General features: G+C 45.7%; 1 protein-coding gene across 5 annotated transcripts in view; it reads left to right on the forward strand.

Annotated features, from left to right (window-relative positions):
- The window catches only part of DVL1 (dishevelled segment polarity protein 1), a 523,691-nt gene that overhangs the window by 271,662 nt on the left and 234,193 nt on the right, over positions 1-17,836 (forward strand). For all 5 annotated transcript variants that reach the window (XM_069241071.1, XM_069241067.1, XM_069241072.1 and 2 more), the window contains exon 3: positions 16,690-16,811. In XM_069241071.1, the coding sequence (XP_069097172.1) occupies positions 16,690-16,811 (122 nt within the window). The remainder of the gene's footprint in view (positions 1-16,689; positions 16,812-17,836) is intronic.

Genomic DNA, 17,836 nt, shown 5'->3' on the forward strand with positions numbered 1-17,836 from the left:
CGACTCTGTCCAAGTGACCCCCACAGTCCAGTGACTCTTCAGTCCAAGTTTGGTGGAGGTAAGTCCTTGCCTCACCTCGCTGCTCTGCATTGCTGGGAACCGCGACTTTGCAGCTACTCCGGCCCCAGTGCACTTCCGGCGGAAATCCTTTGTGCACAGCCAAGCCTGGGTCCACGGCACTCTAACCTGCATTGCACGACTTTCTAAGTTGGTCTCCGGCGACGTGGGACTCCTTTGTGCAACTTCGGCGAGCACCGTTTCACGCATCCTCGTAGTGCCTGTTTCTGGCACTTCTCCGGGTGCTACCGGCTTCAGAGAGGGCTCCTTGTCTTGCTCAACGTCCCCTCTCTCTGCTGGTCCAATTTGCGACCTCCTGGTCCCTCCTGGGCCTCAGCAGCATCCAAAAACGCTAACCGCACGATTTGCAGCTAGCAAGGCTTGTTGGCGTTCTGTCGGCGGGAAAACACTTCTGCACGACTCTCCATGGCGAGAGGGATCCGTCCACCAAAGGGGAAGTCTCTAGCCCTTTTCGTTCCTGCAGAAACCTCAGCTTCTTCTGTCCAGTAGAAGCTTCTTTGCACCCGCAGCTGGCATTTCCTGGGCATCTGCCCATCTCCAACTTGCTTGTGACTTTTGGACTTGGTCCCCTTGTTCCACAGGTACCCTAGATTGGAAATCCACAGTTGTTGCATTGCTGGTTTGTGTCTTTCCTGCATTATTCCTCTAACACGACTTCTTTGTCCTTAGGGGAACTTTAGTGCACTTTGCACTCACTTTTCAGGGTCTTGGGGAGGGTTATTTTTCTAACTCTCACTATTTTCTAATAGTCCCAGCGACCCTCTACAAGGTCACATAGGTTTGGGGTCCATTCGTGGTTCGCATTCCACTTTTGGAGTATATGGTTTGTGTTGCCCCTATCCCTATGTTTCCCCATTGCATCCTATTGTAACTATACATTGTTTGCACTGTTTTCTAAGACTATACTGCATATTTTTGCTATTGTGTATACATATCTTGTGTATATTTCCTATCCTCTCACTGAGGGTACACTCTAAGATACTTTGGCATATTGTCATAAAAATAAAGTACCTTTATTTTTAGTATAACTGTGTATTGTGTTTTCTTATGATATTGTGCATATGACACTAAGTGGTACTGTAGTAGCTTCACACGTCTCCTAGTTCAGCCTAAGCTGCTCTGCTAAGCTACCATTATCTATCAGCCTAAGCTGCTAGACACCCTATACACTAATAAGGGATAACTGGGCCTGGTGCAAGGTGCAAGTACCCCTTGGTACTCACTACAAGCCAGTCCAGCCTCCTACACGTTCCCTCAGGGCTGTTTCCAAGGCTGAATAGCTGATGAGCCCTCCGTCCGGCCACCTCTTAAAAGCACTCCTCAGTCTAGCCCTAGTGGGAGAAATCCTAGTGTCCCATATCACCAGCTCAACTATGCCTGGAACTCATTTTAAACACTTTTGATTGTGGTGAATGTAGATTCATTTTAACAATGCTGACTTGCTGCATATCATGCACCTATGCCCAGTGCCTCTGGAGTTTTGTAGTAAGGCAATAAGAAATTGTGCAGCATGGTTTTCTAAATTACGTGGCAACACATCCAAACTATATGGCATAAGATACCACGTTTTGTGATAGTTGCAAAAAGAACAAGTGATGGACAGAATGCTGAACAATGTCAAACATGCACCCCCCACCAGTACAGAGATCTGGGCCTAAACCCAGCGTTTATTTGCTAACCATGCCATTCCAGTTTGGAGCCAGCCATATACAGATCAGTCTTGACCCTGTTCCCCATGGGAACAGTCCAGGCCGAACTGCCAGGCAGGGTCTTCCCTGGACCAGAAACAAGCATCCTAGGACCGGATTTTGGGTATTACCCCTCTTCAGCCAGGCTACCTTGAAGCCAGTGGCATGGGGGAACACAGGACCCACGCCTGGGCACACCTGTTCCTCTTAGGGCGACAAATGTTAAAGACCAAGGGGGTCATTCTGACCCCGGCGGTCTAAGACCGCCGGGGCCAGGGTCGGCGGGAGGACCGCCGACAGGCCGGCGGTGCCCCGCAGGGCATTCTGACCGTGCCGGTTCGGCCGCGGTCAGAAGAGGCAAACCGGCGGTCTCCCGCCGGTTTACCGCTGCCCTTAGAATCCCCCATGGCGGCGCAGCTTGCTGCGCCGCCATGGGGGATTCTGACACCCCCTACCGCCATCCTGTTCCTGGCGGTTCGCCCGCCAGGAACTGGATGGCGGTAGGGGGTGCCGCGGGGCCAATGGCATGGGCACGGCAGGGGCCCCCGTAAGAGGGCCCCGAAAAGTATTTCAGTGTCTGCTAAGCAGACACTGAAATACGCGACGGGTGCAACTGCACCCGTCGCACCCCTGCAACTACGCCGGCTCAATTCTGAGCCGGCGTCCTCGTTGCAGGGGCATTTCCAATGGGCCGGCAGGCGCTCTTTTGGAGAGCGCCCGCCGGCCCAGAGGAAATGTCTGAATGGCCGGTGCGGTCATTCAGCGGCGGTACCCTGGCGGACGGCCTCCGCCGTCCGCCAGGGTCAGAATGAGGCCCCAAGTGATGGATAGAATGCTGAACAGTGTCAAACAATCACCCCCAGTGCAGAGATCTGGGCCTAAATCCATTGTTTTTTGCTACCCATGCCAGTCCAGTTTGGACCCAGCCTTATGCAAATTAGTCATGTTCCTGCTCCCCAGGTGAACAGCTCAGCCCAAAATTCCAGGCAGGGCTTTCCCTGGATCCGAAACAAGCATCCTGGAACTCATCAGCCAGGGTAGCTTGACTCCAGTGGCATTGGGAGCACAGGGCCCACGTCTGGCCCTACCCGTCCTACTTAGGCGTCAAATGCTAAAAGAACAAGTGATGGGCGGAATGCTGAACAATGTCATACATTCATCCAAGTACAGAGGTCTGGGCCTAAATCCATTTTTTTTTCTTCAGATGCCATTCCAGTTTGGACCCAGCCATAGGCAAATCAGTCTTAACCCTGCTCTCCATGTGTACAGTCCAGCCCAAACTGCCAGTTCAGGTCCTCCCTGGAACGGAAACAAGCATCCTGGGCCCAGTTTCGTGGTATCACCCCTCGTCAGCCATGCTAGCTTGACTCCAGTGGCATTGGGAGCAAGGGACCGATATCTGGGTAACCGTTCCGGTTAGGCTGACAAATGCAACAAGCATTTGCAATGCAATAAGTCTCACGTTTGCTCTAGCAAGAGCTATTGGCATTGTAAATTCCTAACTGGACTTTTCTAGCCACATAAATTGAAAATGAAAAGTAAAACAGTTGACATAAGTGAGCCAATTTAAAGAGCCATGGCCGCCATGAGCATGAGCGGAAAGGAGAGACACAAAAAGAAAGAGAAGTTCGCTTGTAGCCAAATGTATTGGCAGACGTGCAATTATTCATGTAACAGGGTTGGTGTCTAAGGCAGTAACCAAACTGCCCCAAGGAGGGGCAAACGTAAAGCATTTACCAATGATAACGAAGGATTTTTGAAAGGCAAGCCCACGAACGAGTGAAAGTGATGAGTGTGGTTAAAAGCCCACAATACTTACAACAGGTCAAAGCGCTTGCACGCTCGACCTAAAAAGAATAAGTAATGGATGGAATGATGAACAGTGTCAAACAGTACTGAGGTCTGGGCCTAAATCCATCGTTTTTTTGCTACCCATGCCTTTCCAGTTTGGACCCAGCCATATACAAATTAGTCTTGACCCTGCTCCCCATGGGAACAGTCGAACCTGAATTGCCAGGCCAGATCCTCCTTCACCTGAAGCAAGCATCCTGGGACTGGTTTCAGGGCCCCCATATCATCTAGGCTAGTTTGACTCCAGCGGCATGGGGAGCACGGGACCCATGTCTGGGCATACCCGTCCTACTTAGGGTGACAAATGCAAAAATAACTGAATGCTGAACAATGTCCAACATTCACCCCCAGGACAAAGATCTGGCCCTAAGTCCATCATTTTTTGCCACCCATGCCATTCCACTTTGGACCCAGCCATATGCAAATCTGTTTTGACCCTGCTTCATGTGGGAACAGTCCATCCCAAATGGCCAGGCCAGGATATCCTTGGACCAGAAACAAGTATCCTGGGACCAGTTTTGAGGTATCACTCATCATCAACCAGGGTACTTACCTCTAATGACATGGGGAGCACGGGACCCATGTATAGGCATACTTGTCCCACCTTCCATCATTTTTTTGCCCACCATGCCACACCAGTTTGGACCCAGCCATATGCAAATCAGTCTTGACTGTGCACTCCATGGGAATAGTCTAGTCCCTCATCAGCCAGGCTAACTTGAATCCAGTGGTGCAGTGAGCACGGGACCCGTGCCTGGGCATACCCTTCCTACTTAGGGCGACAAAAGCAAAAAGAACAGAGGATAGACAGGTATGCTGAACAATGCAAGCATTTATCCACAGACATGAGATCGGTGTTAAATCTATTGTTTTTTTGCCCAGCACGCCACCCAAGTTTGGACCCAGCCATATGTAAATCAGTCTTGAACCTGCTCCTGGGACCAATGAGACATAGGAGACTAAGAGGCTCCTTTCCCATTCTGCAGGGGGTCCTATCATTTTGCCTTATGCCATTGGCCTTCATACTGCCCTCCGAACCTTGCACAGCACTTCTTGTGATGGACCGGTAACAACTGAAATGCAGATTCAATGTCTGACTTTGCCATCAGAGCCTCAGGCCGCAGCTCCCTTTACATCTGAATTGCCTGATCTAGCAAAGCGTACCTGACAGAACACAGTGTCCCATCAATGGCCTCGTTCACTGATTGGTCCTTTGGTGCAGCCAAGTTGTGTATTAATCTAAACTCGCCAGGTTCTTCCTTGGGGCCACCCCTAACGGAGAACAGACAGAGCCCTGCATGGGAACTTCCTGAAAAGGTCGAGCTACCCGCACCAACACCCAGCTCCTTTAGAATTTTAGCCCTAGGCATCCCGGGGTTGGACTTCAGAGACAGCTGATTCTTGCAATGGGGAGAGCCCACATAGCCGTGAGCTGATATCCTGAAACCATCCTTAAAACACAGATACACAACCTGCCCAGCTGCCTGATTGGAGTAGGAATTAAGCCAAGGGACCATAGCTAATAGATTAACGGGATGAAGCCTTAACGAAGAAAGAAACACCTCGCCCATTGCCTGCCGAATCCTCATTCTTGTTTCTTGCCACCCTTATCCCGTGAGTTCTTGAAACACTTGAATTCGGAGTGGGAGGCCTGGCCACAGAAAGAACAGCAGTGCTTGAAACGGCAGGTCCCAGGGGGACCGTGAGCATGTGCACCTGTTGTAATCCCAGAAGGCCCCTCTCTTGGCCTCAAACTCCCCCCTCCCCCCCCTGCAGTGCCTAAGGAAATCCCCGACATCCCACAAAAGAGCTGGTGCCTGGGGCCCTGACTGTGATTTGTGTATTACAACCAAGTAATTACATGTATCTAATCCCATCCTAATGTAGGTTTATTGGCCTTGATTCTCCTGAATTCCCTAGCATAGTCTTTCCATGCCGTGCCGCCATACTCATCGTGTGCCCCCACGATCCTTTTCTGGTAACAGGCTAACTGGACGCCTAAATCACTGAAGCGTTCTGCTAAAATGGCCAGATAGATGGAGAAAGCTTTCACCCAGTTCGACAAAGACTCTTCCACTTTCTTCCTCCGAGGCCCGTGTGCACACTTCCTCGAGTGCGCACACTCTTCGGATTTGAAACCAGTTAGCCAAATATATCGATGTAAGCCCCCTTCCACTTCTACTGCCACATGCAGTCCCAATTGTTCATGCTCAGAGCAAATATCACCCAGGTCTCTAAGGGGGGAAGAATGACCAGTACCTGAAAGGGCAGCTCCCTGGGTCAGAGAAGATGTCACCATAGGGGTTGTCACTGCTGGAGCATTACCCGACTGTTGGGTGGATGCCCCTGAAACAGAAGCAACCTGCTGCGCAGAGGACGTTGTAGCAGGAGTCCCCTGACCCCCCGCTGGAGGAGTTAAGGAGGAGTTAAGGATGAGTAACTGGCTTTCGGCACCCCTTCTCTATTGCCCGACCCCTGTCCTTTCCCCGGGGTCCCATGGTGCCTTTCCCGGTACATAGATGTTAAACCAAACGTCAAGCCTGCTCCATAACGTCGCCTTCACTAGTACCTGCCAACGGGCCCCCCACCAGAGAGGTGGGCAGCATACCCATCTCGGAAAGCCATGGTAACACCGAAGCTAGATGTCCTGCAAGGTCCAGCTGACCAGCCTCCCCACAGTGAGAAACACCCAGGGGATACATTACAAACAGGTCCTAACCCTGCGCTGCTCTCAGTTGTTTGTCTGAGCTGCCACATGACTCATAAAAACACTTGTGGGCTGGACCGTACTCACAACCGCCGATGCATTAACCATGGACTGTAGTGAAGGCTGTGGTGAGGCCAGCCCCTCCAAAGTCAGTATGCGATCTAAAACTTGCTCAGGGGTGGCATCCACTTTCCCTTCCCCATCCACCTTTCCCTTTCTCTGCCCGCGCACCCTTCTCGGAACGGTGGGGGGGAATGCATCCATTGGCGGTACTCCCGCCTGCCGGGACATGTTCACCTGATCATCAGGCACCTCCACTGTAGCAGTTGGCTGGGACTTCAAGGATGCTATGGCCTGGTCCATAGCATTCATTCTAAGCATCAGAGCCTCTAGTGCTTCCGTAGGCAAGCATTTTGCACCCCTCTGCGCAATCGCCTCCATGCCGCAGATACAATAAAGGAAAACTATCCACTGGCGCCCAAACAAACCTAGCCAATCAAGAACCTGAGTTGTTAGTAACTATAATTACATGAATAACTGCCGCCTCAGGGGTGGCCCAATACCCTTGCCAGTGATTGATACCCAGGAAAAGAGTAGCATGTCCCCCAAAACCACAATCCAGGTCACTGCCTCAGTGCACCACCACCAATGACCGCTAGTCCCCTGCAAACCTCCCACCCCAAAATTGGTCTTTCCCAAAACCCACCAACCTAAACTCTGCTAAAACCTGATGCCTAATGCCTAACAAACACAAAGGCTCAAAAAACACAAAAGACTGGAGTTTCTAGGGCTCACCACCCTACCCTACCAATGAAATTAACCCAGTACGACCCCCACACATATGGCCCGAAGGCCCCTCACCCAGCATTCCTAGGAGCCCCACAGGAGCCACCACCAAGATAAACTCGATAAGCTCAGCTCAAACCTGTATGGCTCCCTGTGAGGCGTACTGGCCTGCTAGCGTTGTCCCTCCAGAGGAAGCGTCCTCCTCCTCGCTGTAGGCCCTGGAAAAGAAAAAGAAAACAGAGAAAAATGAATGGGGGTGGTTGTGGGGGTCACCACAAGGAAACCCCAATGTCATTCAGAGGGTCGTTGGAGCTTTAAACCCAGTTGGTGAGCAAGAGAAGCTCTCACCGACCGCAGCTGCTCTTTGAAGGCGGGCCTGTGTAGTCATTGCTATGCGTGGCGCGGAAGCACAAAAGTGCATCCGGGCCCGCAGCAGCCCAAACAGCCAATTGGCTGCAAAGTTCTATCAGAGGTGGGGGCCGTGGCGCCCAATCCCATCCCCATCCCATCCCCACCCCTTCCGGCCCTGCGCCGCCACCATAAGCGGGGCTCCCCTGATTGGGTTGGCCCCATGCATTCAGCAGGGGTCCCATCATTTTGCCTTACGCAATTGGCCTTTATACTGTACTTCGCACAGCACTTCTTGTGGTTAGTTTATACTCCCATCTGCCTCCTCCCTGCTCTTGTTTTCAATGCTGTGTTTATTTCTCTGCTGTTTCATTAATATGTGTTGATAAGGACACGCGGCTTATCAATTTGAAGCTGTCAGCCTTCAGCATTGAAGTTCTGACCTGAATTTCAGACCGCAAATTGCTTTTCCCATACTAACTCCTGTGCCGCTGCCATACGCATCTGCATCTCTCTCTCCTAATTAGCCCAGGCAGAGGAGACGTGACGCTGTACAGTAAATTAAGTGTTCTCCGTCGGAACCCTGCACTCGCGCCCCATCGACTTGAACTGATGGAGTAATTGCTTCCGTGCTTGGAGGGATAGAGCCATCACGGTACTCTGTGGAAATTATGGATTTTAGCCCTCTTTATTTATAAATGGCATTGTCTGCACATTGTGCTTCCATGTTAACCATTTGATCCATGCCCTTCTCTTCTACCCCACTAATCTGTGCGCCCGAGTCAGTAACATGTTCAGCTATCTATGTGTCCCAGAAGTGAAATCTTCTGGCATGACTTATTCAAAACTATACTTATTCAACATAGTTTCGAATTTACCCATCATTTTGTTGTTCAGATTAGGACTGTGTGAAATTTGCATAATTTCCTTTACAGAGACTACATGTAATTCTCAAAAAAGTTATGCGCAGGTACACAAAATGGCAATCTGGCATTTTGCGTATTATTTAGCATTGAAATATGTCCTTGCATCTGTTCTGGATGCGAGGGCATGTCTTGTGCTAAAAAAGAGCACAAAATGTAGATTTTCTACAGCCTGGTGGGCAGAAAATCTGGATTTTATTAAAGACACGGAGGCTAATAGAGTGCATATCTGTTTATTGACACCACTCTCATCAGAAGAACGTCAGAACATAGAACTTTAGAATCTCAACACCATAAACGCCGAGAACCCCCAATCCTCAGCCTTCTTTTTTAGCAGCTGCGTTGATAAATAACTTTCAAATACACAACAGTCTCTATATCAGTCTTTGGAACCAGCAATTTTTTTAACAATGTAGTCCTTGACCAATCCAACAAAGATTTCCAGCAACTCTTCGAAAAATCATTTCACGATCACCATTATGCTTGCCCTCGTGCTATGTGACAAACAGAAAATGAATTTATAAATCAGGGTGGAGTAATGGGAGGGATAATATTAGCCTCTGCGTCTTTAATAAAATCCAGATTTTCTGCCCACCAGGCTGCGGAAAATGTATATTTTATGGGACAACCTGGAAGATAATATTGTGCACGGTTTAAGCTTTTCCAATAAACAATTTGCTACATTTGCAACTGGTTTAAAATACAATTTCCTTAAAAGTCACATCATTCGACCAATCAGCACAATGTAGGATATTTTACAAAGAACCGCCCATCAAGAAAGGTTTAGAAGCAGCCGCTCCTCTCACAGAGTTTGCACACTAATGTCCACCCCTGCTTTACTCATTATCTCTTTCACCCATCTTGCAAGAGTTGGAGAAGACACTGCCAAAAAGGTTTTCTTAAAAGAGATGCGCCGTTCTCTTCTCATTCTTCGTGACACACTTAACCACACACAAATTCTCTTTGTCTTCAAAAAAGGGGTAAGATATTGAATGCTAATTTATTTTCATTGTTTTTCAATAGATATAAGTATTCACCCTCAGGTGAAAAAATTCTACTTGTCACATCCAATGCTTTCACATCAGAGATCCTTTTAAATGAAACCAAGCATAACAAAATTGTCAATTTCATGGATAAGTCTCTTAAAGACAACCATTCATTTGAATTCCAACTAATCAGGGAATCAAAAACTTTAGACACATTCCATACTGAATTATATTTGGAAACTGGAGGATTAGCTACTCTTATACTCCTCATCAACATACGCACCAGTATATCTTGTCCAACTGTAGATCCATTAACCAATTGATGTCCTGCAACAATAGCTGACCTATACACATCCACTGTTCTATAAGACAAGCCATTCTTAAACTTCTCTGTCAGAAAATTTACCGCCTACACTGAAGACACCGAAACGGTACCAAAGTCTCTTTCTAAGCACCAGTAACCCCATTTTTGCCATGCCAACTTTTACATCTTTCTTGTACCCGGAGCCCAGCATTCCTTAATAGAGACAAAGCCTGTAATGAAAGACCTGGTACTTCCCATACTCTCCTGAAATTCTCCATTCCACTAGCCTCAACTGCCTTGATGTTACTAACTTGTGAAATTCCCCTGTCGGGCCCACTAAGAGTTCCGGAAACCAGGGTAACAGAATTGGAAAACCCACTGACAGCTCCAACAGAATAGAGTATCACACCTGAGCTCTTCAAAGTGCAGTTACCAGCACAATTGTCTCCTTTCACGTGCAGGCTAATAATGTCATAAGTGCAATCAGTGAAAACGGGGGAAAAGCATATGGGTTGAGACCCCTCCAATTCTGATGGAAGGCATCTATCCCTGCTCACTCCGGATCCAGGCGGCAATTGAAAAACTTGTTCAATTGAGCATTTATCCTACTGGTGAAGAGATCCACCCCAAAGGGACCCCAAACATCTTGCACTTACAAGAAAATATGTTTGCATAGCATCCAGTCACTGGAATCTCTGAAATTCTGAGAACACCAGTCTGCCTCCACATTGCTCAACTGTGGGATATGTTCTGCCTGAATTAAAAATCCTTTCTTCAGACAATAAACCCAATACACCTTTGCTATGTCTGTTAAATGACTTGATCTTGAAGCACCCAGTTTGTTCACATAGCGAACCACAGTCACATTGTCCGTTCTCAGAAGCACTGAACATCTCACCTCGTCCTTTGTGAAACATTTTATTGCAAAAGATCCTGCTAGCAACTCCAAACATTTTCTGGGCATGTATTTCTCCTCTTCCATATACTGACCTCATGCTGACAGTCAACCACACCGAGCACCCCATCCATCAAAACTTGCATCTGACTCTATTATCAGCTCTGGGGTTTCTCCAAAAATTGTTCTCCCATTCTAAGCATCCATATTTTTCAACCACCATTTGAGCTCTTCCCTCGCCTCTGCTTAAAGAGCAAGCATCTCTGAGTATTTCATACCATTTCTCAAATTTTACGCTTTTAGTCTGTGTAGAGCACGGTAATTCAAAGGACCAGGAAAAATAGCCTGAATTGTAGATGACAAAAGGCCAACCACATCATCTAACATCCTCAGCCAAATCTGATCTAGCTTTAAAATTTTCTGAAATTCCTTTTGTAGCCGCCTCTGTTTTTCATTTGGTAATTTCAAAACCCCTTCTATAGAATTCACCTGAAATCCTAGAAATGGAGTCTCTTGATTCAGAACTGAACAAGACATTTCCCTGTTGACCACAAAACCTAAAGGCTCCAATAAACTGACAGACAACTTAGTATGTTCCTTCACCCTCACCCTGCTCTGAACCATGATCAAAATATTGTCTAGATAAATGATCAATCATACCCCTATCTCTCTCAGATAAGACGCTCCAGGTGTAAAATTTCTGTGAAACACCATTGGGCAGACGATAAACCAAACGAAAGGCAAACAAACTTCCATTTTTTTCGCCCCACCTGAACATGAGTTACTTCTGGTGAGGTTCCCATATTGGAACCGTCAAATATGCATCTTTCAAATCCAGTCTTGACATCCAATCTCCTGCTTGTAGAATGTCTCTCAACATATGCATCCCTTCCATTTTCAAATGGTGATACACCCCCTGCTCCGAATCGTTCAAACTTCTTAAATTTATAACTGGTCTCAAACCCTTGTCCTTCTTTTCCGCCAGGAAAATATTGCTCACAAAACCTCTTTGTTCCTCACCTGTTTCTACAATGGCATTCCTTTCTTTTAGTTCCCCAACTTCTTTGCCACCAACTCCTCCTGTTCTGGACTGAACTGAGCTCCACTGGGGGCCGAACTTTGAACTGGTTCTCCTGAAAAATCTATTTGATAACCTTGAACCACCTGTAATACTCAAGGATCTTTGGGCTCTCAAAACAAATTATGATAAAACTGGGCAAGTCTGACGCACAATTTTACTGGGGTAACAGTAAGGCGTGACCTTTCCTGATCCTTGATTCCAATAATTGCTGCGTCTTCCATGTCCTCTTGGACGCTGACGTTGCGGATAGAAGGATGATTTCCAAGAAGTGTATGAGGGGGCATAGCCGCTGGAAAACAATGCTCTCGTAATACCCAGACCTCGGCTGGAAAAATGACCCCTTGTTCTTCCAGCCCAACCAAAAACCTGTTCTTATAGTACTCTCCTATTATCCCTCTGTGACGTTTGGGTAGAAGAATAGGCCCCTACAAATGTAGATATAGACTTAGTGAATTTGTCTCCTGATAACAGGCCCTTAGCTGATGGACCTGCCTCGTTATTTGCCAAACCCACCAGTTTGGGATCAATCTTAAGTAGTAGGCTTTTTCTTAGTTTCAAGGAAAGAGCAGTATTTACGTTCCCTAAGAGACATACTGCCCTTTTGACCCATTGTCGAAGATCTTCGACACCCACCATGTGTTTCTTTAAATATGCCTCCTCAACCAAATCAAAAATCTTTGTCAATGGACCTACCACATCCAAAAGGCAGTCCTGGCACATTTTTAATTCGTTATCCAACCCTTTACATGGGACTCTCCCCTCTTTGTTAGTAAAAGCCAAAATCATAGGGCCCAACTCAGGTGTCACCAACACTTCATCCTCCAAACAAGATCTAGGACATTCCGATTTCAACCTGACTTTGACCCCTTTTATGGATTTTCTTTATCATCCAGACTTGCACTTAATTTCCTACATGCTCCAGAGGCAACCACTCGGGAGAAAGATGATGTCTTAAAAGGAAAGGATCAAACATAGAGTCTCCCATAGGGTCGCACAAACTATAACTAGACGTACCTTTTCCTCTTTCCTTAATCTTCTTAACTACAACCACCTCATAGCCTCCTGTGTCACTTGATTCAAAATCATAAGAGCAACTTAGTTCAACTTCGGCAGTACCCGAAGACTCATGACAATGTACCGTCTTATGTGTACGACCTTTCCTTTTGTTCTTAGATTCCCTGTTTGGGCCTTTATGTTGCCTACAACGTGTGTTCTTGACACTCTCTTGGATCGTGCGAACACGATTACCTAGTTCTGCTAAAGCAGTCTTCCATTTTTTTAAAGCAAAAACTCACCAGATAGGTGCTTCCTCTTTCTAGACACCTTCCCTTGTTTAAGTATACTTGGCGGACTCCCCAGCCGACCAAAAGTTTTCATCTTCTGAGGCAATTTTATAACAGGACATCATAGTCTCAATTTTTTTATCCATTTGTAAGCTCAAGTCTGAGGAGATTTTCTCCGAAGCAACCTTAAACTTATCCTCCAACATAGCTTCCTCTGCTGTGTGAGACATCAGTCATAATGCCACAGTCAATGTTCCCAAAAATAATAACCTTAAATAGAAGTCTAACTACTTCTATACACACAACCAAAAATCCTTCAAACCTAATCTCACCACAGATCCTGACCACCTACTGCCCGTAATTCAAACAGCAACCGATCTTATCCTCACTAGTAACTGACAAAGTAACTGTTGACTGACATCTATAGCACCGGATTGTTCATTCACAAGGCCTCATATTTTACTAAACCTTAAAAATGGCTGCCAGCTACAACCGTCACCCACTCAAATGGACTCCAACACTCAGTCCTATTTCCATTAATATCAATGTGAATAAAAGGGTCTTGAGGTAAAGGAAGCCCTCTGTTAAAATATTAACAAGAGCTCACATTGCTCCTAGTTACTCCGCAGAAACATATAGGGATTAAAAAATCAGCCCCAAAAATCAGCCCAAAATCAGAGCTCCGAACCCAAGTGGTTATGCGCACGAACAACACATGAGTCGTGGACACCTTCGAAATCTGCACAAGGAGAAGCCAGCAATGAGAGAGCGAGCCTCGCACACCTAGGTCTCATAGCGCAAGCTCGTCAAACAGTTAACCGCCACAATGGAACCCCAACAAGGTATATTGAATAAAATATTCTCTTATTTGCCCAGAAATATGAGGAGTTCATAATAGACCCTGTCTACATGTCTACATCCTAATTCAACAAGAACAACACGTGTCAAAACTACATAGAAGGATTAACTGAAATTATTTTGACAAAGATACCAGTCATAATACTGCTAAAATATCTATCCCACAACATATACATATACATATAACTTAATACTGATAAAATTGATCTTAAAACAAATAAATATATAATACCACAATCAATCCATAATCACTCACACCTCTCTCATAGGACCTAACTGCAGGAGCAGCAGCAAAAAAGAAGGCTGAGGACAGGGGGTTCTCTGGGTTTATGGTTTTGAGATTCTAAAGTTCAATGTTCCGACGTTCTTTAACGGTGCTGCTGTGAGTGGTGGCAATAAAGAAATATGCAAAATGTTAGCCTCCAGGTCTTGCCGTAAAACCACCCTTTGACATGTACAACTACAGCTCCTATCCTGTTCATTCAGGTTGTTGCAGTGCTACTTCAATATTATTTTACCCAAATTACTCAAATTATTTTTACTCACATTACTCAATTGTAATGGTGTTATCATGGGCATTTCGAGTGTTATTCAAGATGCCATGAATTACATGACATTTCACTGCCATAAATGTTTGTCGAGGCCGAGTTTAGATTAGAAGATGCCTCTGAAATCACCCATGTGTTTGAAGAGCCCAGGTAGTTTTAGGAGACATTCTCTCCCTGAGGTGGGGTTGTGCTTAGGGAGCCTTGCAAGAGCAATGCTTCTCTTTATAGGGTCTGCTTGCTATTCATTGCTTACATCCCTCATCTTGTATGAGAGGATATCCTCCAATCTGTTGCAACATCAAATTATCACTAACTTCAAATTAAAAGAAAGCCAAGATAATGGTACACCGCATGATGACTGGCAAGACCTGCTTCCACGATAAGGAAATAATGTGAAAATGGGTTTTCTGGTTGAATGTGTATGAATAATGCCCAAATGGCTTTTCTGGTTGTTTGCCAATTGGGCAATTTAGACGTAACCTTCGAGTCAAAATTAAATTGTTTCATTGATTGTACCGGGGCTACCACAGGTTTTGAGAAAGGGCATTGTACCCATGGTCCACGCTCTCCAGGGCCCAACACCATCAGCAAAATATATTTTTTAGATTTTGAATTGAAATCAATTCTGTTGTCTTCACGAATATTGGGCACTTTACGGGAAAATAGATAGTGCCAGATCCATGCGTTTTCTTTTTCCCTGAAGTATTTTTTAGGCTGCGGCCTAAAAGATTGCGCACCTGTATGGTGTGCTGAAGACAACTTGGGGACATTCAGAAAGCTGACCTAGCAATGCATTCTTTATGTCGCTTGCCGTTGGCTTTATGGTTTGTAACTCACAATTTCTTGATTTCCATTTGCTGACTTTATATATTTTAGGTTTTCCTTCTTGAGTTCGTACTTTCCCTTCCCCAAACCTTATTTACCGTATGCTTCCAAATACTCCCTGTCTGTAAACAGGCCTGCAAAACTTGTTCTTATCGCGTCACATTTGCTGTGCATTCAAAGACTAAGGTCAGCTGTCAGGCACTGTCTTCTGAGGGTGCTTGTTTACTTTTGCGCTTGTTTACTTTTCTTTCTCTTACTTCAAAGTGAGAAGATTTATGTAACAATCTTACTGGATTTGCTGGATACTGGAGGCAGAAAATAGTTGTTTCTTGCACATTGTTGTGCAGCGGGTCCCAGATCTCTGTGGTGTGTTTGGTGAGTAAGCTGGGATGAGGAGCATTCAGGCGAGAGTGGCGTGCGCTGTGAGTGGTTGCAAGACTGGGTGAGTGTCAGAGAGTGGGATCTTGACTGTAGTCAGCCTGCTGAGTGTTATGTGTGGATGAGTGCATGAAAAGTTAGAGGAAGATCAAGAGCATGCTCTCTCTATGTTGTGTGATGTGGTGAAGAGGCAGGGTGTGGAGCAGTGGCATTAGTTGAGTGCATTGAGGATTGCAGCATGGTAATGGAGGGAGGGAGAGGACCAGAGTTTCTGGCGCTGGGTACAGTACAGGCGTGGATGGTCACAGACGGCCTTGCCTGTGGCGCTTTGGCCTCACCTTAAAATCATGTCTCACAGATATTGCTTAAAACCACGGCTGCCAGACATAGGGAGTGCAGCTTATGCAGTCATAATGCGAACAACTGTGTGAAATATAAACTATAACTATAGTCCAGCCACTTTTCCAACCCATGTCATTGTCATTTTTAAATGTTTAGTTCTCCCCAGTCTACAACAATGTCGCTTTCACATCAGTGCTACTTCCCGGAGCTTCAGGAAGCCCACTAGTACTTCTTCTTGGTACCCCGGACTGTGTACATCTTTTCTAAGTGCAGCAGATCACACAGCTTTAACATATCAGCCCGTTGCAGGACGATTGCTAATTTCATGGTAAGGCTGAGAGTGTTTTGCAGGAATATTATTGATAGGTTTTGATAATCATTATAATTTTTTACCACCTCTGAAATTCGCTGATGAAATGAGAAGCCATAGTACGAGCCGAACGAGGAGTTTCATTATTGAGTGCTGGGCCCAAGCTGGCCATTCATAAGAAAAGAAAAGCAGTTAGAAGTGCGCTTCCAAGCACCCCTGCCTTCCTCTATCTCTTCTTCAATTATTCCTGCTTCTCCTACCCCTCTATATTTATTTTTTCTGCTTCTCACTGCTGGTATCACTACTGCTGTCTGCATTCGCCATCACTGTGCAAAAACGATGGCTGCATCTCTCATCTGTGGTGGAAAAGCTCTTCAATGTTGCCGTACAGACTTGTCCTGAGGAATAATTGAAAGGAATAATAGAGCAAGTTATGATGTGAAGCCTTATTGACCAGTATGAAAGACTTAAGTGGTCTGTTTTAATCTTCTTCTGCAGCTGGTCCTGGCTGAAAGCTCTCACTCTGACGCAGGGTCCCAGTGCACTGAGAGCCACACAGACCTCCCTCCACCCATTGAGAGAACCGGAGGTATTGGGGATTCTCGCCCCCCCTCATTCCAGTAAGTTGCACATTTTTTAATTTGATTTTTGTTTCTACAACATAACAAAGCTGTAGACGATCGACCTTATAGATCAATAAAAATGAAAAATATGATTGTTTTCACCAAATGATTTTGTTTAATACAACTCTGTGCAATAAGACTATTTTGATGTTTTTCCTCCTGAAAACTTACTTTTGATTAAGTGTTATGGTATAATTTAAGAAACATTTTGCGAAGTTGTCCATACAATTTCACAAAAGCATCAGAAGTCAAATCCTCCAATTGTGCACATCCGTCTGATGAGATTCTGATAGTTGAAGAAATATGGATGAGGTCACAAACCAGTTGATGCTTTTACATATGGACTGGTTTGTGACCTCAATTTAATTTTGTTCAGTGAAGGATGTACCTATTAGTCACAATGCACAATGCCTATTCGCAGGGAGGCACAATACCATCGTCATTAATATGCTTGTGGTAGGAGCACTGTTGTTAGTCCCCAATAATCCCTGTACATGCTGGGACGAAAGCCGGGGGGAGGGGAGGTTAGAACAGACCTCAAACCTGCATTTGCATTCCCTGCATGTTGACATTTTTTAAGAGCAGCCAAAGCGGCTGCTTTTCAAAATAAAAGTTGGCAAAACGGGGAACGACACTGGGCAGGGTGCCTGTAGTGGTCATTATTCAATGATTCGTTGTATAATGACTCACAGAGGGGGAAGCTCAACACATTCCACTTTTCTTTGCAATTTTGCTTTATGTCGCAAAGTGTTCTTTGCAAACTAGAAAGTCAACTTTGAATATTGTGACACACTATTTTGTGTCGCACAATTGTCATTTTGTTTTTTTAATTTTTTAATGTATTGATTTTGCTCAAAAGTTACAACGTCTCACGTTTATACACAGCATACAATTCCTCAAAAAAAAAAAAACCTTACCTAAAAATACTGCTCTTACGGCACATAAAAGATACCAAATGGAAGGCGTAAACATACAACCCAGGCCGTATCCTGAGGAATGCGTCTTTGGCGCCTAAAAGGGAA

Source organism: Pleurodeles waltl, chromosome 6, assembly GCF_031143425.1.
Source record: "Pleurodeles waltl isolate 20211129_DDA chromosome 6, aPleWal1.hap1.20221129, whole genome shotgun sequence".
Classification (NCBI taxonomy): Eukaryota; Metazoa; Chordata; class Amphibia; order Caudata; family Salamandridae; genus Pleurodeles; species Pleurodeles waltl.